This window comes from Phyllobates terribilis, unplaced genomic scaffold, assembly GCF_046119375.1.
Source record: "Phyllobates terribilis strain yellow unplaced genomic scaffold, ASM4611937v1 Scaffold_8__6_contigs__length_399053987, whole genome shotgun sequence".
In the NCBI taxonomy this organism is placed as follows: domain Eukaryota; kingdom Metazoa; phylum Chordata; class Amphibia; order Anura; family Dendrobatidae; genus Phyllobates; species Phyllobates terribilis.
The window spans coordinates 300,094,770-300,115,286 of record NW_027362768.1 but is presented as its reverse complement, the minus strand read 5'-3'; the positions used below and the strand labels follow the sequence as shown (position 1 = coordinate 300,115,286).

The following is a 20,517-nucleotide window of genomic DNA, read 5'->3' as shown; positions in this document are numbered from 1 at the left end:
GATCACAAGTTTGCAGTTTCTAAGATGGTGCTCAGGGTAGTTGTTAATGTTGACAGCTGAGGTGACAAAGTCTTTTATCCCACAATTTGCTCGTCATTCCAGAAAATTTATTTCCCAATTTTTTATTTTTTTATTTATTTTTCCTGCTTATGTAAAATGGCAGAATTTTTTTTTGTTTTTCAGTGCTGTATCGTAAGGGACCTCCGTTCTACCATGCCAGGTTGGTATAGATCCTTAAATTTGTAATGTACCATAATTAGCCTATTAATTAACATTAATGGGTTTAGGTCTTCTGGTTTTGTGCATCTAGATTTTATTGTGTAAGTCCTTCCTGCACAAGGACGTACTGTTACATCCTGATTACAATGCTCAAACCATATCGGGATATAAAAGTCCATCCGGTAGTGCTGATTTTACCATAAAGCCAACATCCCAAATGTTTAATCCCTCACCATGGTCAGCTAGGGAGCTTGACAGAAGGAAAGGCACTTCCTTTTCGCTCAGTGATTGGCTGCAGCCGTCAGGTACGCTATAGCCTCCATCTCTGACAGCGGCATTTAAGTGCCATGCTCCTGGCAGGGCATCCATTTGAGCACCCATTGGCTGTCTGCAAGGCAATCGCAGGGTGCCGGTGGTTTACTGTGTGGGGGTCAGAGGCCTGCTCCATCAACACCATCTGGGTGCTCCTGTGAAGCCCATCTATTGCAATGTTAAAATATTACAGTATATAATACATGTGATCAAATGATCGAGGGTTCAAGTGCCCTACAAATACAGTGAAAGTAAAAAAAATAAAAAGTTTTAAAAAGTATTAAGTTAAGAAAAAAAAACTAAATAAAAATTTGAATCATCCCCTTTTCCTTATTTGTTAAAAAAACAAATATTCGGTAACTCCGCATCTGTAAAAGTTCAATCTATCAGAACATAAGATTATTTAACTCGTTAAAGGAAAAAAAATCTAAAAGTGCAATAAAAAGCGATCCAAAAATTGTATGTGCCCCAAAATAGTACAATTAAAAACTATAGCTCAACACACAAAGATGAAGCCGTCAACGGACAAAGTAAAGTTATGAGAAAAGTAAAAGTTCTGGCTCTTGGAAGATGGGAATGAAAAGAACAAAATTGCAAAAAGCCTTATAATTGATGTTGAAAATAATCCTTGTTCTCGCCTCCTTACAGTTACTCGGTGATTGTAGAGCTTGTCGATGAGAACTATGAGGGTCCTCCACTGCGGCCCCTGACTTGGAGGTCCTTATCTGGCCTCAACAGGACAACTATGAATGTGTCTAAGGTAAGAACAAGCTGCGGTGACATGTAAGCGCTCTTATTTCACACGTTCCATACGCTGATATAACTAATATAAATTTGTGTGTAATCATTAATATTTGATGGGTGCTTCATAATCCCTCTTAAAATCCCTCTGTAGAATCAGAGTGAAGACCTACAATTCTGGTTGCTTGCGGCCTGCTTACCACGGTCAGGTGAAGGCACGGGCTGAACACCAAGTGGTTGCCTGGTTAACAGTTTGCAAATTTTGTAGAATTATTTACCCCCATGAGTTATTATTTGTTAGTAGGAAAAATATAGCAGACGCCTAAATGAATTCAGACTCCAGAACAGACCCTTAAACTTATTGAAACCCCAAACCAGTTGCTCAAAATTAAAACCTTAGACCTGGCTCCCAGAGCAAACCCCTAAGAGTGTTCAGATCGCAGACTAGCCCTCCAAAATTTATTCAGACCCTTAAAATTTACATCTACACCGAAGATTAAAGGCAGTCTGTCAGCAGGTTTTTGCTGCGGCATCTGAGAGCAACATGATGTAGGGACAGAGACCCTGATTCTAGCTATGTGTCACTTAGTTTACTGGGTGCTGCAGTTGTGATTAAATCACAGTTTTCTCTGCTGCTGAATGCTGTGCCCTGTATAACCCGCCCACACCACTGATTGGCAGCGTTCTGCCTTTACAAAGTATACACAAAAAGATGCCAATTAGTGGTTGGACCAGGAGCACCAGATACCTAGTCCTGCAGTAATAATCTCCTGTTGGTAACACACTGATTGTATTGAAACAGCAAAACACAGCCTAGTAAGTGACACATCGATGGAATCAGCGTCTCAGCCACTACATCGTGCTGCTCTCAGATGCCTCACCAAAAACCTGCTGACATCAGGCCCCAGCAGTCAAGGATGCTCTCCTCTAATGCATCTATGATGGCAGGTCTGTGCAGTCTGCTATGTCAGTGCATGTGGTTTATCCATTGACCCGTATAGTGGGTATGATGTAAGCCCTGTGCTGTCTTGTATTATATGCCTATGTACTGGGGAAAAAAACAAGCTCTCCTTTAATAAAGCTATTTTTATAAAATTAGTCGGCACGGAAAAAAAATATATAAAAATGTGTCCGCTGACGAAGTGACCTGTAAGCCCGGGGTCAGAACATTCTGCTTGTTTGCCATTGTCACAGCGGTTCTGTCATTTACTAGGTGAGCGCAATGTCAGCCTCATTGTCTTTACAGGAGCTGCTCATCTGTTACTTAATTAAACCTCCCGGCGTCATGGAGGAGGATATGAGCTCCCCCGAGTGTGTACAGAAGATCAGAGTTCAGGCAAGTTGGTTTACAATCATGGGTTACTACGTTACTTCAGCTACTGTCAGATCTCATATTTTAAAGGCAGTCTGCTACTCTCAGAACTCAAATGTAACCTCTTATACAATCATACAGGGAAATTGACCCCGTTAAAAATCGTACCTGTAATGCAGATTTTACTTATCTAGTTTTACATGATGAAAAAAAACATTACATATGTAAATGAGGGGATTTGAGTGCACCATTGGCGTGACCAGTGCTCAGTGCACTATTCCACCCCTCAGTTACAACGTATTGAATCTTCAGCCCTGCACACACTGACACTGCCGGGGCCGACAACACACACCCCTCTGCCCTGGGCGTGCTCGCCCCCCCCTCTGCCCTGGGCGCGCTCGCCCCCCCCCCCTCTGCCCTGGGCGCGCTCGCCCCCCCTCTGCCCTGGGCGCGTGCGCGTCCCCCTCTGCCCTGGGCGCGCGCTCGCCCCCCTCTGCCCTGGGCGCGCGCTCGCCCCCCCTCTGCCCTGGGCGCGCGCTCGCCCCCCCTCTGCCCTGGGCGCGCGCTCGCCCCCCCTCTGCCCTGGGCGCGCGCTCGCCCCCCCTCTGCCCTGGGCGCGCGCTCGCCCCCCCTCTGCCCTGGGCGCGCGCTCGCCCCCCCTCTGCCCTGGGCGCCCGCTCGCCCCCCCTCTGCCCTGGGCGCCCGCTCGCCCCCCCTCTGCCCTGGGCGCCCGCTCGTCCCCCCTCTGCCCTGGGCGCGCGCTCGTCCCCCCTCTGGCCTGGGCGCGCTCGCCCCCCTCTGGCCTGGGGGCGCTCGCCCCCCTCTCTCCTGTCGGCATCAATCGCTCACTACTGTGTGATCCGGTGTGCAGCGAGCAGCACTGACACTGTGCGCTCTCAATTCTTGCAGTGTGTGCAGGGCTGGGGATTCGACTCAGGCAGCACTCCTAATTGAGCGTTGTCAATCAAGAGGATGGTAGCTGAGGAGGCAGAATGGTGCACCAAGCACTGGGCACCACCAATAGTGCACTGAGGACTTCTCATTTACATGTGTAATCATACTTTTTTTTGTTTTTTTTTTATGTAAAATTAAATTTGTAAAATCTGCAGTACATGGATGATTTTTATAGTACTAAATGTGAATAAACACAAAATATAAAAAAAATGTTCAATAAAGACATTTTTATTAATACATAAAGGTAAAAAAAAAAATTCGGAGGGGGTTGATAGTTAAAGGGAGGGTATAACATACAAAGAAGATCAAACCATGCACATGGAGAATCACAGGGAAACGTATAGGAACTGGGTATAATAAAAATATATGTTAATTTCCCTGAATCAATAAGTTTACAAGTCTAAATATGAGTATAGCAGCAGGGTCAATAAATATACATTATGAAGAAAATCCAAGTGGATTGATAAATATAAGTATATAGACACTTCATCAAATATCATAAAACAGCCATACTATATGATAGGGAATAACACCAAGTAAGGACACCCCCGGACTTGACTTCCTATACGTTTCCCTGTGATTTTTCCTGTGCGTGGTTTGATCCTCTATATGTTATACTCTCCATTTAAATACAACCCTCCCACCCCCCTCCCCCCAAAAAAAAATCTTTTATCTTTATGTCCAGAGAACCGCAGTAGCGCTGCCTCCAGGTCACACCATACCCAGGAGAGCCGAATATAAAGTTGGGAGCGTTTCCTACAATCCGCATTCTGACTCCTGAGCCGCATTCTGCAGTATAATTTGCTTCCCTGCAACTTGCAAGTAATTTCTGTCCATACAAGGACAGACGACTACCGGAAATTAATGGTGATCTGACCACACCAAGGTGGTGACATATTAGAAGAACATAGAGAAACATATCAAAAAAGTTAAATTCTGAAACTTTTTTTTTTACAAAAAGTAATCAGAGCGCTGCTTTCATCTTCAAAGATGGTGGAACTTGATTGCTCGCCATTTGTCGCTGCCCTTTTTTTTTTCCTGTGCAGAAGTTTCGAACCATCTCCCTCATTCCACGGGATGAGATTCACTGCCAGTTTTGTCATGGATTTTGATGTTGTCACAGATCCAGAGCAGAAATTAAGTTTTTGTTTCCAGAAATGTTTAATACCTTCCCCCTCTTTCTTGTGTAATGCAGTGTCATACCAGGGTATGGCAGAGCTTGGCTTATTTTTTTTTTAAATTATTTTACTCATTTATATAGCGCCATTAATTCCACAGCACTTTACAGACATTATCACTGTCCCCATCGGGGCTCACAATCTACATTCCCTATCAGTATGTCTTTGGAGTGTGGGAGGAAACCTGAGAACCTGGAGGAAACCCACACAAACACGGGGAGAACATACAAATTCCTTGCAGATGTTGTCCTTGGTGGGATTTGAACCCAGGGCTGCAGTGCTAACCACTGAGCCATTGTGCTTATCCATGTATTTCATGTACGGCCATTGATTGGAATAGCCGGAGTGCAATGCTACATTGTCATCCAGACGGTACTTAGAAAAAACAGACAATCATCCAATGCTTCTGAAGCTGATCCCACAGGAATAGTCCCCCAAAGACCACCTCTGTTTTCAATCCTCACCCTGGGGATGCTGCCCAATGACACAAGGCCCTTTAAAATCAATAGACGGGAAATGTACACCATAGTGGGGTGGTGAGCGAGAGATTCCCTTCTCTATGTGACCCAATAGGATATATATAGAGAGGTCATATGTATATATTAGTCAATGGAGCGATCTCAGGAGCTGTGCCCGCTCCTCAAAAGGCAGATGCTAGCTGTATTATACAGCCAACATACACCTCTAACAGCATCACTGCGGTGTAACTACTTAATGCCGCCATCCATTTCTGTGATGGATTTGCTCAATAGTTTTTGTGTTCCTATCACTGGACAGAAGCCATAATAGCGCGAGCACAGATGTGAACCAAGGCTGGTTTCCAATGGGTGTAATACAGCTGCAATACCCCTGCCTTCAGACAGTCCCCATAGTACTATGTGTCTATAAGCTGTCCTCCTATATTGCGTCTTATAACAGTCTTTTTCCTTTTTGCAGGAGGTCATTGTAAATCGCTGGATCTCCTCCCGAGAGAGAATGGAACACGATGAACTATAACATGATCTTTTACAATAAAATGTTATCAGCTGCTTCAGCCATATTTATTCCTAATGATAGAACCAGTTAAATAAAATCTCATTTTCTAATAAATGATAGTTAATAAGTCAATGTACTCTGCACAGTCCATGTGTCCTCTCCCCAGTGGCTTCCTAAAGTCTATTGGGTTATTTCCAAGATTATTTTTTATCCAAAAGTGGATCACAACGCCTACTAGCCTTCACGCCCCCCGGTCCTCTCTAGGGTGGTCTACCATGTAGTAATAATTCCGGGACACCTCTTGACACAGAGTGATGTACTTTGATGCTCGACGGGTTCTTGGTAATACAAATTTCTCTGTAAATTCCTCCTTGGTAAATGTTTTCTTCCCCTCTAGATGTAGGAGGCTGTTGATGAATTTTAAGGCATAAGTGTAGCAGTTGTGTTCTTTTTCATCGTATCTGGAAAAGATAATGGGAAATTAATAGAAACATGGAAAACCTAAAAAAATATTTACGGTGGAAGCTGGTAGACAGACCTGTAAGGAAGCCATTTCTCACTATAGGAAAAGTCTTCTAGGTACGAATCCCACTGGTAAATGAGGGCATGCTGGTCGGGTGGCACTAGCGGTATGCCCACACACTGTTCCCAGCCGCTCGTGTCTTTGTGGGTGCCAGATTCATTGTAATGGTGCACAATTCCTTGGGAAAAGAAGGCGATTAGGTGGTTTCCTCATACAATTCATATAAAAGAGGGATTCACGGGAAAGCATCAGAAATATGAAAAGTCACGCTGCAAGCACAGGACGTATCTGTGGGGTCTGTGCACCGGGTACATGTCCAGCATACACTGGGCAGGAGTGTGTGCACCAGCATGACTTTTTTTTTATTTATACTGTATATGATAAAATAGTCTACTGCTCATTCCTACACTGGGAAGATATGGTAAAAAAAAAATAATGCTGTCATTTAGTTTTTTTTTTAACATTTATAGGCGGCATTGTAGGCTTATATAATGGCATAAGTCACAATTCCTTTAAAATTATTCCCCGATACCACAGTGTATGTGAATAGTGCTTAAATGCTACCCATGCAACTTTACCTTTAGAACTAGTGATGCCAACATGGAGATCGGAGCAACCATCGTACTCCCTAGAAGAAACGAGGAGAAGAGGCAGTCATCATTTAAATAAATTACAGTACAGAAGATTTTGTATAGCAAAATAGCAGCGCTAGTAAGTAAATAACTCCAGGGACAGCACAAAACATATACGAGCAACAGGATTTTAAAAGGAGTTGTCAGCACTAAATGACTGTTGAAACCAAGCAGAGGTACTAGGTGCAGCCTTAGTGTGGCCAAACAGTTACGTCCACCTTCCCATCTGCTTGTTTTCCATCTCTCTCTTTCATGATTGACAGCTCTGGTATTACAGGAGCCAGAGGAGAGTGAAGGTGGGACGGTGCACTGAACTGTTTGGCCACGCCAAGGGTGGTGCGAGCAACTGTGCTTGGTTTGAGCAGTCATGTTGTGCTTATAGACTCGCTACCTGGACATCCCCTTTTTAAATTAAGTAGTTCTCCTTGTAAGATAAAAATAACATACTCTCACCTCCCGCACGGGTGTTCCAGTGAAGTTGGTGACCGGTCTCCCCGGGGCTCGCTTGACAATTTTATGTCACGTGAGCCCTGCAGCTGATCAGAGGCTGCAGCAGTCTTCTCTTGGATGTATGGCGATCAAGTGTAAGAAGTGAGAACGCAGCAGTCCAATAGCGACCACTGATTGACTGCAGGGTTTACGGGAGCCATGGTGTCATCATGCAGCAGGCGCATAACACCTCATGTCACTCTCCAGGAACAGCAGTGTCAACCTCGCTGCAACACGGCCCCTTCGGGAGGTGAATATCCACTATTTTTATTTTAATCGGGGTCCTGAATTTATTAAGCTGGGGTTGTCCTGTAGTGGACAACCCCTTTAAGATATTCTGTATTGCATCAAAGTGATTTTTTTTTTCCTTATCCTTGGTAGATAAAACTCCCACCATGGAATTTTAAATAAATGCACGTTAAAAAACTCAGATGTGAACATAGCCTTAAAGCTGAAGACTTGCTGCTGCATGCTGCTACTTTGACAACAGCAGTAGAGCCACTGATTTAGATTATACATATTGTAAAATGGCCACCGGACATGTCCTTGAGGGGAGATATGTATTGCTGAGGTTGGCAACTTCAGTGATGTAAAACCAGAAAAGCATGCTCCAGCACAAGTAGTGCTGAGAGGGTTAATTAGGTGTATCAGGGATAGGGGGGATTGGCTGCTCACATATCCCCACCCACAGGGCGTATGTATAAAATGGAGACCAAGTGTCTCATTCAGGGTCTGTGGCTGGAGGTGTGGAGACCTCCAGAGTGTTTTTGTCAAAAGGACACTGACCATGACCGTGAGCGGGTGAACCCGCCATATTGGACGGACTGTTTGTTTTCTGTTTTGTTACACTGTGCCGGACAAGGCTTTTCTTTTGTTTACTTCTGAAAGTGCGGTTTATGCAGCATAATAAACCTGCCTTGGACATTTTAAAGAGACAGTGTCCCGTGCCTACCACTAACGCGGCTGAAGTGAGTAGAAAACCCTACACTATGTAGTACCATTTAACCCCTTAACCCCCGAGGGTGGTTTGCACGTTAATGACCAGGGCAATTTTTACAATTCTGACCACTGTCACTTTATGAGGTAATTACTCTGGAACGCTTCAACGGATCCCCCTGATTCTGAGATAGTTTTTTCGTGACATATTGTACTTCATGATAGTGGTAAAATTTCTTCGATATCACTTGCATTTATTTGTGAAAAAAATGGACATTTGGCGAAAATTTTGCAATTTTCAAAATTTTAATTTTTATGCCCTTAAATCAGAGAGATATGTCACACAAAATACTTAATAAATAACATTTCCCACATGTCTACTTTACATCAGCACAATTTTGGAACCAAAATTTTGCTTTTGTTAGGGAGCTATAAGGGTTAAAAGTTGATCAGCGATTTCTCATTTTTACAACAAAATTTGCAAAACCATTTTTTTAGGGACCACATCACATTTGAAGTCACTTTGAGAGGTCTTTATGACAGAAAATACCCAAAAGTGACACCATTCTAAAAACTGCACCCCTCAAGGTGCTCAAAACCACATTCAAGAACTTTATTAACCCTTCAGGTGCTTCACAGGAATTTTTTGAATGTGGAAGAAAAAAATGAACATTTAACTTTTTTCACAAAAATGTTACTTTAGACCCAATTTTTTTTATTTTCACAGGGGTAACGAGAAAAAATGGACCCCAAAATTTGTTGTGCAATTTCCCCTGGGCACGCAGATACCCCATAGGTGGGGAAAAACGACTGTTTGGCCGCACGGCAGGGCTCGGAAGGGAAGGAGCGCCATTTGACTTTTTGATTGTAAAATTTGCTTGAATAATTAGCGGACGCCATGTTGCGTTTGGAGAGCTCCTGATGTGCCTAAACATTGGAGCTCCCCCACAAGTGACCTCATTTTGGAAACTAGACCCCCCAAGGCACCTATCTAGTTGCATAGTGAGCACTTGGAACCCCCAGGTGCTTCACAAATTGATTCGTAAAAATGAAAAAGTGTTTTTTTTTTCCACTTTTTCATTTTTACGAATCAATTTGTGAAGCACCTGGGGGTTCCAAGTGCTCACTATGCATCTAGATAGGTGCCTTGGGGGGTCTAGTTTCCAAAATGGGGTCACTTGTGGGGGAGCTCCAATGTTTAGGCACACTGGGACTCTCCAAATGCAACATGCATGCATGGTGTCCGCTAACAAATTGAATGGAAAATCGGCTCAAATTGTTAGCGAACACCATGTTGCGTTTGGAGAGCCCCTGTGTGCCTAAACATTGGAGCTCCCCCACAAGTGACCCCATTTTGGAAACTAGACACCCCAAGGCACCTATCTAGATGCATAGTGAGCACTTGGAACCCCCAGGTGCTTCACAAATTGATTCGTAAAAATGAAAAAGTGGAAAAAAAAACACTTTTTCATTTTTACGAATCAATTTGTGAAGCACCTGGGGGTTCCAAGTGCTCACTATGCATCTAGATAGGTGCCTTGGGGGGTCTAGTTTCCAAAATGGGGTCACTTGTGGGGGAGCTCCAATGTTTAGGCACACAGGGGCTCTCCAAACGCAACATGGTGTTCGCTAACAATTTGAGCCGATTTTCCATTCAATTTGTTAGCGGACACCATGTTGCATTTGGAGAGTCCCAGTGTGCCTAAACATTGGAGCTCCCCCACAAGTGACCCCATTTTGGAAACTAGACCCCCCAAGGATTTTATTAAGGGGTATAGTGAACATTTTGAACCCAGAGGTACGACACAGAATTTGATAACATTAGGTCATCATATTGAATAAGTTGTCATTAGTCGAGTGCAAGTGCTCGCTACTTGAGTTTGCTTCGGGTACTCAGGTATGCACCATGTACTGCGTGTGCTCGAGTGACATGCTCGAGTCCCTGCCCCGCATGTTTCACGGTTATTAGACACCCAAAAAAAAAACATGCGGGGATCGCTCGTGCATGGCAGGCAATCCCCGCAAAGTTTTTTTGGCCGTGAAGCATATGGGGCGGAGACTCGAGCATGTCGCTCAAAAACCCACGATACTCAATGCATACCAGAGCACCCGATGCAAACTCAAGTAGCGAGCACTTGCGCCCAACACTAGTCGCCATATCGTCATCTTTTTTTCTTACTTTTGAAAAAAATCCCAACCCCATCACAACCCCAAACCCAGCCCTAACCCTAGCCCTAACCCTAGCCCAACCCTAACCCGAGAGTTTATTTTTTACGCCGTTCCTCGTGCGGTATAAGTGATTAGACGACCTTATTCTTCGGGTCGGTGAGACTACAGCGATACCAGAATCATATGGGTTTTTTATGACTGACAGCTGTCACACACTAAAAGACACATTTTTTGTAAAATCTAGTTTTTGCATCGCCATATTTTGAGAGCTATAATTTTTCCAGATTTTGGCAGATAGTCATGTGACGGCTTGTTTTTTGCGGGATGAGTTGACGTTGTTATTGGTGCCATTTTCAGGCACGTGACATTTTTTGATTGCTTTCTATTCCGATTTTTGGGAGGCAGAATAAACAAAAACCAACAATTCAGGAATTGTTTTTTTTGTTTTTTTTTTATTCTGTTCCGCGTGTGGTAAAATTGATTAGGCAGCTTTATTCTTCGGGTCAGTACGTTAACAGTGGTACCACATTTATATCGTTTTTCTATGTTTTGCACTTTTACATAATAAAAGAAATTTTATAGAAAAAAATATTTTTTAGCATAGCTTTATTCTGAGAGCTATAACTTTTTTATTTTTCGGCTGATGGCGCTGTATGGCGGCTTGTTTTTTGCGGGACGAGATGACGTTTTCAGCGTAACCATTTTTATTTACATTCGTCTTTTTGATTGCGTGTTATTCCATTTTTTGTTTGGCGGTATAGTGATAAAGCATTGTTTTTTGCTTCGTTTTTTTTGTTGTTTTTTACCGTGTTCACTGAAGGGGTTAACTAGTGGGACAGTTTTATAGGTCAGGTTGTTCCGGACGCGGCGATACCAAATATGTGTACTTTTATTTATTTTATTTTTAGAATAATATTTATTGATGGGTACATTATATTTTTATTTTTGGTGGATTATTTTTTTTTTTTTTAATATTTTTAAAAAAAAAATAAATTTTTTTTTTCCACTTTCTGACAGTTTTTATACTTTTTTACTTTGTCCCACTATGGGACTTTCACTTTTTTTATTCTGATCGCCTGCATGGCACAGGAATGCAGCACCATCCCTGTGCCATGCAGGCTGTCAGCGCTGGACAGGGAGAAGATAGTTTGGAGATGCACTGCGCATGTCCAAAAAATCTTCCTGCTGTCTGGTGACCCGGATGTTGTCATGGCAACATCCTGGAAGCCACGGCAAACAGCGCTGGAGGCCGGAAGAGTAGGTGAGTATCTGCGATCACCTCCCCTTGACACCGCAATGCTGCGATCGACTTCGATCGCAGCATTGCGGGGGTTAATGTGCTGGGAGCGGTGCGGGACTGCTCCCTGCACATAGCCCTGGGTGTCAGCTGTGACAATCAGCTGACACCCGGCGGCGATCGCGCCCGTACAGCCTGTGTGTGCGCGATCGCGATGACGTACTAATACGGGTCTGGCTCTTAAGTCCCAGGGCACAGACGCGTATTAGTACGTCTAATGTTGTTAAGGGGTTAAAGCCCAAGACGTACTAATACGTATCTGCGCCCTGGGCTTTAACAGCCTGATACGTATTAGTACGTCTTTGCGATCATGCTGTGCGGGCGCGATCGCCGCCGGGTGTCAGCTGATTGTTACAGCTAGGGTTCGGGTTGGGGTTGGAGTTAGATTTGGGCTAGGGCTGGGGTTGAAGTTGGGGTTAGGGTTGGGGTTGGGCTAGGGTTAGCGTTGTGCTGGCGTTGGGATTTTTTTCAAAAGTAAAAGAAAAAAAGATGACAATATGGCGACTAATGTTGAGCGCAAGTGCTCGCTACTTGAGTTTGCATCGGGTGCTCGGGAATGCACTGAGTATCGTGGGTGCTTGAGTGACATGCTCGAGTCTCCGCCCCATATGCTTCGCGGCCAAAAAAACCTTGCGGGGATTGCCTGCCATGCACGAGCGATCCCTGCGTGTTTTTTTTGGGTGTCTAATAACAGTGAAACATGTGGGTGGGGACTCTAGCATGTTACTCGAGCACCCTTGATACATACCCGAAGCAAACTCAAGTAGCGAACACTTGCGCTCAAGACTAATGACAACTTATTCAATATGATGACCTAATGTTATCAAATTCTGTGTACCTCTGGGTTCAAAATGTTCACTATACCCCTTGATAAAATCCTTGAGGGGTCTAGTTTCCAAAATGGGGTCACTCGTTAGAGGTTTCTATTATTTAGGCACATCAGGGGCTCTCCAAACGCGACATGGCGTCCGCTCTCGATTCCAGACAATTTTGCGTTCAAAAAGTCACACAGTGCTCCTTCCATTCTGAACCCTGACGTGCGCCCAAACACTGTATTTTCCACACATATGGGGTATTGGCGTACTCAGGAGAAATTGCACAAAAGTTTTTGGGGTCCATTTTCTCCTCTTACCCTTGTGAAAATAAAAAAATTGGGGTTAAAACATCATTTTTGTGGAAAAAGTTAGATTTTTTTTTTATTTTCACGGCTCCATGTTATAAACTTCTGTAAAACACTTGGGGGTTCAGGGTGTTCACCACACATCTAGATAAGTTCGCTGAGGGGCCTAGTTTCCAAAATGGTGTCACTTGTGGGGGGTTTCCACTATTTAGGCACATCAGGGGCTCCCCAAACGCAACATGGCGTCCGCCAATTATTCAAGCAAATTTTACATTCAAAAAGTCAAATGGCGCTCCTTCCCTTCTGAGCCCTGCCGTGCGCCAAAACATATGGGGTATCTGCGTGCTCAGGAGAAATTGCACTACACATTTTGGGGTCCATTTTTTCCTGTTACTCCTGCGAAAATAAAAAAAAAATTGGGTCTAAAGTAACATTTTTGTGAAAAAAGTTAAATGTTCATTTTTTTCTTCCACATTCCAAAAATTCCTGTGAATCACCTGAAGGGTTAATAAAGTTCTTGAATGTGGTTTTGAGCACCTTGAGGGGCGCACTTTTTAGAATGGTGTCACTTTGGGGTATTTTCTGTCATAAAGATCCCTCCGTTTTTTTTCACAAATAAACGCAAGTGATATCAAAGAAATTTTACCACAATCATGAAGTACAATATGTCACGAAAAAACATTCTCAGAATCAGGGGGGTCCGTTGAAGCGTTCCAGAGTTATTATCTCATAAAGTGACAGTGGTCAGAATTGTAAAAATTGGCCTGGTCATTAACGTGCAAACCACCTTGGGTTGTAAAGGGGTTAAAGGGAGTCTATCTGTACAAATTGACTGTTCAAACCAAGCACAGGAGTTTAGTGCACTCTTAGAATGATGTCGGAGAAATTCAGCACACCTTCCCACTTACTTGCTTTTTATCTCCACCCTCCTCTTGTAAAGCCAGAGCTGTCAATCAAAGAGGGAACGTCTTTCCTGTATTTTGAGTCAAACGTTTTTTTTGTTCCCATTCAAATCAATGGAAAGCGCAGCTACTTTTAGATCATGGTTGCACCGATATCTTATGTACGTGTCATGCAAAAGCCGCCATTTTTTAAGGTTGTTGCGTTGCCGGGAAACATTGAAGCTTTTGATTTTCAACAAAGTCTACAGATTAGGTCTCATTGATGATTAACTTACCCCAGAAAGTAGCCTTTTGTTGGTTTCAGTACAAAAGAGCATTTTTCCTTGTGTGCATTAACAAAAGGGTTGGGAATGCTGACCGGAGCCTGCTGCAGGTCCCAGGAGCTCACAGCAGTGCGCCCACAAATAGGGCACTGCTCAGGGACAGAGCGGCTGTAGATATCTCGATCACAGTGTGTGAACATGACCAGGCTCAGTGCCAGAGGCTGCGGGGCTTCAGCTTCTTCCTGATCTCTGAACGTCGCCATCGGAGCTGTCCGACTGTCACATGAGACAGGAAGCAGCACAACACCTGAGCTGTCCCCAGCAGCTGTCACTGCATCCTGGAGGAGATACGCCACTCACAATAGTGTCCTGGAGGAGACATTCGCCACTCACAATAGTGTCCTGGAGGAGACATTCGCCACTCTCAATAGTGTCCTGGAGGAGAGATACGCCACTCTCAATAGTGTCCTGGAGGAGAGATACGCCACTCTCAATAGTGTCCTGGAGGAGAGATACGCTACTCTCAATAGTGTCCTGGAGGACGTATATGACACTCACAATAGTGTCCTGGAGGAGATACGCCACTCACAATAGTGTCCTGGAGGATGTATACGCCACTCTCAATATTGTCCTGGGGGACGTATACGCCACTCACAATAGTATCCTGGAGGACGTATACGCCACTCACAATAGTGTCCTGGGGGACGTATACGCCACAATACGCCACAATAGTGCCGCGTTATCAAGTCATTGCAACTAAATATTAAGTTCTGTTTTTCTATTGCATTAAATACTTATTTCATGCAATAAGGTAAAGTGACCTACGATAAAAAATTACTGACCTCTCCATTCTTTGTAGGTGGGAAAACTTGCAAAATCGTCAGCGTATCAGATACTTATTTTCCCCACTGTGTATACCTCATCCTGGTATATGTGCCTCATCCTGGTATATATATCTCCCATCCTGGTATATGTCCCCTATCCTGGTCCCCATTCTGGTATATGTTCCCCATTCTGCTGCTGTTCTTTAATGCATAGAAAAAATTAATTATTCTACTCACCTTTCCTCCGCTCACCCGCCATGTGGCGTCCTCTTCTGAAGCTGACAGCTGACTTCAGCGTGCATTGGATTCATACTCAAACTGTAATACATGGATCATACGGAAGTATAAAACCCTCCTAAGACACGGAGGGGCCATTTGCAAGAGTGGCCTCTGTATGGGGCATGAATATGTGGCATATGACGCGCCCCCTGGGTCGTGGGGTACTTGGTGCTGGGCCGGTCGTTGCTAGGGGAGATGTCACAGTGGCGGTGACCCGGTCCGTGACCCAGGGCGGTCAATCAAAAGGGGAATATTTACAGGGGATTTATAGTTTTTATATATAGTTCGTGACGCCACCTGTGGTATGCGGCTAAAGGAAGCCGCCGCTGCGGGGCAGGTCCTCTGGACCGATTGACAAAGACGTCCCGATCCGTCTGCGGCTCTCTGACGAAGCCCCACCCGGCGTCCAGGTCGAACTTCACCACTATCCCCTCCAGACGGGGACTGGGTGTGATGGACCTTGCCTTGAGGACCCGGGTTTTGGCCGCCATGTTCCGGGCCTCCATTTGCTCCCACCGCACCTGCCGGTCATGATGCTCCTCCAGCTGCAGGAGCTCCCGTCTGCAATACTCCTCCCTCCTGAGGGCCTGGGTCTCCCACAGGAACCCCATGAGGTCCCCCTCCCGGTTGTCCCACCGAAACTCCTCTCCTCCTTGGCAGGTAACCGGGGTGCAGGCGTGGGTGTCAGGGGGAGTCCCTGCTGGTCTTCAAATTTGGCAGACCAGTCGTAGACGGGGCTTCCGTACACCCACTCAAGTGCGGGGGCAGGCGGCTCAGGTAGGGGGCACATAACACATCTGCATCTCTGGCTGCTATGGGCATAAAAGGGGACAAACTTATGGTGTGGCACCCATGCTCCCCTGACCTCAACCCCATTGAGAACCTCTGGAGCATCATCAAAAGGAGTGTCTATGATGGCGGGAGGCAGTTCACATCTAAGCAACAGCTCTGGGAGGGTATTCTGTCCTCATGCAAAACAATTAAAGCAGAAACCATCCAAAACCTGACAAATTCAATGGACGAGAGAGTTCAGAAGCTCCTTTCGAACAAGGGGTCCTATGTGCAAATGTAAGATCACCTAGAATAAAGTTTTGAGTTGAAAACTGTTTGATTTCAGTTTGTAATAACCTGCTAATGCTTATAATTTCAAAAATGACCATTTTTTGTTCTTTATTAAAATGAAAAGGTTGAAAACTCTGCTGTGCATAATAATTTGGAACATGCATTTTGAGTGCAGTTTGAGTTTTTTATTTTTTTAAATATCCTGTTATCATAGGCAGTTTGTACAAAAACCTTTCAATTGTACTCTAATAGTTATTTGACTGGAAAATTACAATGACTGCAATTCATATAGGTAATTTGGGAAAATCTGAGAAAATATTATTTGCATAATAATTTGGAACACAGTGTATATACACCATTCAAGTATTGCACCTTTTTATATCAGATAAAGCATTGTGTTATAGCCTTTGCCACCAACGCATTTCAGGTTCACTGAATCAAATGCTTTGGTTCAATGCGAGTGCTGCAGATGTTGCATTTTTATAGATATAGATAGTCCAGCTTCAGAGCCCATTAGCTTCTATGTGGGGTGCCATATATGATGAAGAGGCTTCATAATAGCAAAAAAAGATTTGGATAGAAAACATCAATATTTTACAGTGAAGTGGACGGAGTGGGGTCACGCATTACACCACTGCTCCCATAGAAGTGGACGAAGCGGGGGTCACACATTACACCACTGCTCCCATAGAAGTGGACGAAGCGGGGGTCACACATTACACCACTGCTCCCATAGAAGTGGACGAAGCGGGGGTCACACATTACACCACTGCTCCCATAGAAGTGGATGAAGCGGGGGTCACACATTACACCACTGCTCCCATAGAAGTGGACGGAGCGGGGATCACATTACACCACTGCTCCCATAGAAGTGGACAAAGTGGGGTCACACATTACACCACTGCTCCCATAGAAGTGTACAGAGCGGAGTCACACATTACACCACTGCTCCCATAGAAGTGGAGGGAGCTGGCGTCACACATTACACCACTGCTCCCATAGAAGTGTACAGAGCGGGGTCACACATTACACCACTGCTCCCATAGAAGTGGACGGAGCAGTGTCACACATTACACCACTGATCCCATACAAGTGTACAGAGCGGAGTCACACATTACACCACTGATCCCATAGAAGTGGAGGGAGCTGGGGTCACACATTACACCACTGCTCCCATAGAAGTGGACGGAGCAGTGTCACACATTACACCACTGATCCCATACAAGTGTACAGAGCGGGGTCACATATTACACCACTGATCCCATAGAAGGGGACGGAGCAGTTTCACACATTACACCACTGATCCCATACAAGTGTACAGAGCGGGGTCACACATTACACCACTGATCCCATACAAGTGTACAGAGCGGGGTCACATATTACACCACTGCTCCCATAGAAGTGGACGGAGCAGTTTCACACATTACATCACTGATCCCATACAAGTGGTCACACATTACACCACTGATCCCATAGAAGTGGACGGAGCAGTTTCACACATTAAACCACTGGTCCTATAGAAGTGGAGGGAGCTGGGGTAACACATTACACCACTGCTCCCATAGAAGTGGACGGAGCACGGTCACACATTACACCACTGCTCCTATAGAAGTGGAGGGAGCTGGGGTCACACATTACACCACTGCTCCCATAGAAGTGTACAGAGCGGGGTCACACATTACACCACTGATCCCATACAAGTGGACGGAGCAGTTTCACACATTACACCACTGATCCCATACAAGTGTACAGAGTGGGGTCACACATTACACCACTGATCCCATAGAAGTGGACGGAGCAGGGTCACACATTACACCACTGCTCCTATAGAAGTGGAGGGAGCTGGGGTAACACATTACACCACTGCTCCCATAGAAGTGAACGGAGCACGGTCACACATTACACCACTGCTCCTATAGAAGTGGACGGAGCACGGTCACACATTACACCACTGCTCCCATAGAAGTGGACGGAGCGGGGATCACATTACACCACTGCTCCCATAGAAGTGGACAAAGTGGGGTCACACATTACACCACTGCTCCCATAGAAGTGTACAGAGCGGAGTCACACATTACACCACTGCTCCCATAGAAGTGGAGGGAGCTGGCGTCACACATTACACCACTGCTCCCATAGAAGTGTACAGAGCGGGGTCACACATTACACCACTGCTCCCATAGAAGTGGACGGAGCAGTGTCACACATTACACCACTGATCCCATACAAGTGTACAGAGCGGAGTCACACATTACACCACTGATCCCATAGAAGTGGAGGGAGCTGGGGTCACACATTACACCACTGCTCCCATAGAAGTGGACGGAGCAGTGTCACACATTACACCACTGATCCCATACAAGTGTACAGAGCGGGGTCACATATTACACCACTGATCCCATAGAAGGGGACGGAGCAGTTTCACACATTACACCACTGATCCCATACAAGTGTACAGAGCGGGGTCACACATTACACCACTGATCCCATACAAGTGTACAGAGCGGGGTCACATATTACACCACTGCTCCCATAGAAGTGGACGGAGCAGTTTCACACATTACATCACTGATCCCATACAAGTGGTCACACATTACACCACTGATCCCATAGAAGTGGACGGAGCAGTTTCACACATTAAACCACTGGTCCTATAGAAGTGGAGGGAGCTGGGGTAACACATTACACCACTGCTCCCATAGAAGTGGACGGAGCACGGTCACACATTACACCACTGCTCCTATAGAAGTGGAGGGAGCTGGGGTCACACATTACACCACTGCTCCCATAGAAGTGTACAGAGCGGGGTCACACATTACACCACTGATCCCATACAAGTGGACGGAGCAGTTTCACACATTACACCACTGATCCCATACAAGTGTACAGAGTGGGGTCACACATTACACCACTGATCCCATAGAAGTGGATGGAGCAGGGTCACACATTACACCACTGCTCCTATAGAAGTGGAGGGAGCTGGGGTAACACATTACACCATTGGTCCTATAGAAGTGGAGGGAGCTGGGGTCACACATTACACCACTGCTCCTATAGAAGTGGACGGAGCAGGGTCACACATTACACCACTGCTCCTATAGAAGTGGAGGGAGCTGGGGTAACACATTACACCATTGGTCCTATAGAAGTGGAGGGAGCTGGGGTCACACATTACACCACTGCTCCCATAGAAGTGGACGGAGCACGGTCACACATTACACCACTGCTCCTATAGAAGTGAAGGGAGCTGGGGTCACACATTACACCACTGCTCCCATAGAAGTGGACGGAGCACGGTCACACATTACACCACTGCTCCTATAGAAGTGGAGGGAGCTGGGGTCACACATTACACCACTGCTCCTATAGAAGTGGACATCACATATTACATACTGTACATTAGACACTGCATATCTAATCCCATCCTGTGTGATACACTACACAGAGTCCTGTATCTAACCCCAGCGTGTGCTACACTCCGCGTATCTGATACACTACACTCATGTAACACGAGCACATGATACAGAATCGGTGCTGCCGGCCGTCCTCGGTGACACTGTACTTGTCACTATCACTGTCAGTCACCATGGATGGCATCGCACTTTGATCCCAAACTTCATTCTTTCTTATCCTTTTGCAAACACCCAGAAGGGGAGGAGGGGAGGAGTGACATCACAGACATGTGACCAGACCCCGCCTACATTTACAGCAGTCGAAATGTGAGCTAGTTGTACACCAGGTTGTCATGGCACATTTCAGCTGCTGCTCCCCCTAGTGTTTATAAGTGGAAATACCAAACCTTTTTTAATTATTTTTCACACTTTACGCCATTCGAAATAAATGATAAAAAAAATTAAACATAAATATTAATACTTTACATTATTTCAATTATTATTTTTTATGGCACCTTCCCTATAACGCAGCTCTCCAGCATTTTTTGTTTTATTTCACGATGCTTCTAATCTAATGTCCCTGCGAACAGAATGGATGAATAGAAAACTGATAATTTGATGTGTTTTTCATGTGGATTTTGGTGCAAAATCTCAAAACCATTACAAAAAGCTCAGTGTGAACACGCGCTTAGGCGAGAATTCACATATGGGTAAGTTTATGCTGCGGTTCTTTAGCAATGAGTAAAATTTGCATTGAAACGTATAAAAAACAAGAAGATTTTGCGCTGAATTTGTCACAGCGAAATAAGTGGAAGTCTCCACAGCGTTTCCGCACCTGTATACCGCCGTGTGCATGACCCCCAATGGATTTCTGGGAAGAGGCAGCTTTTCCCATTCTCAGCATGTGATGGGTTAATGATAATCACGCGCAGAGATGG

General features: G+C 45.0%; 2 protein-coding genes across 6 annotated transcripts in view; one reads left to right on the top strand and one right to left on the bottom strand.

The window, feature by feature from the left end:
* TSEN2 (tRNA splicing endonuclease subunit 2) overlaps positions 1-5,805 on the top strand; it is a 27,047-nt gene extending 21,242 nt beyond the window's left edge. For all 4 annotated transcript variants that reach the window (XM_073644486.1, XM_073644488.1, XM_073644489.1 and 1 more), the window contains 4 exons: positions 184-220; positions 1,180-1,291; positions 2,519-2,608; positions 5,653-5,805. In XM_073644486.1, coding sequence (XP_073500587.1) covers positions 184-220; positions 1,180-1,291; positions 2,519-2,608; positions 5,653-5,712 — 299 coding nt within the window. In that variant the 3' untranslated portion in view covers positions 5,713-5,805. The remainder of the gene's footprint in view (positions 1-183; positions 221-1,179; positions 1,292-2,518; positions 2,609-5,652) is intronic.
* MKRN2OS (MKRN2 opposite strand) lies at positions 3,751-20,493 on the bottom strand. 2 transcript variants are annotated; one of them, XM_073644492.1, is made up of 4 exons: positions 20,415-20,493; positions 6,793-6,842; positions 6,230-6,392; positions 3,751-6,152 (listed from the first exon to the last, which is right to left on the bottom strand). In XM_073644492.1, the coding sequence occupies exons 1-4, from the start codon at positions 20,432-20,434 to the stop codon at positions 5,933-5,935; spliced, it is 453 nt and encodes a 150-aa protein (XP_073500593.1). In that variant the 5' UTR covers positions 20,435-20,493; the 3' UTR covers positions 3,751-5,932. The 2 variants fall into 2 exon arrangements, with proteins under 2 accessions (XP_073500593.1, XP_073500592.1); XM_073644491.1 differs by lacking the exon at positions 20,415-20,493 and adding an exon at positions 14,035-14,398.
* Between the last annotated feature and the right edge of the window lie 24 nt (positions 20,494-20,517).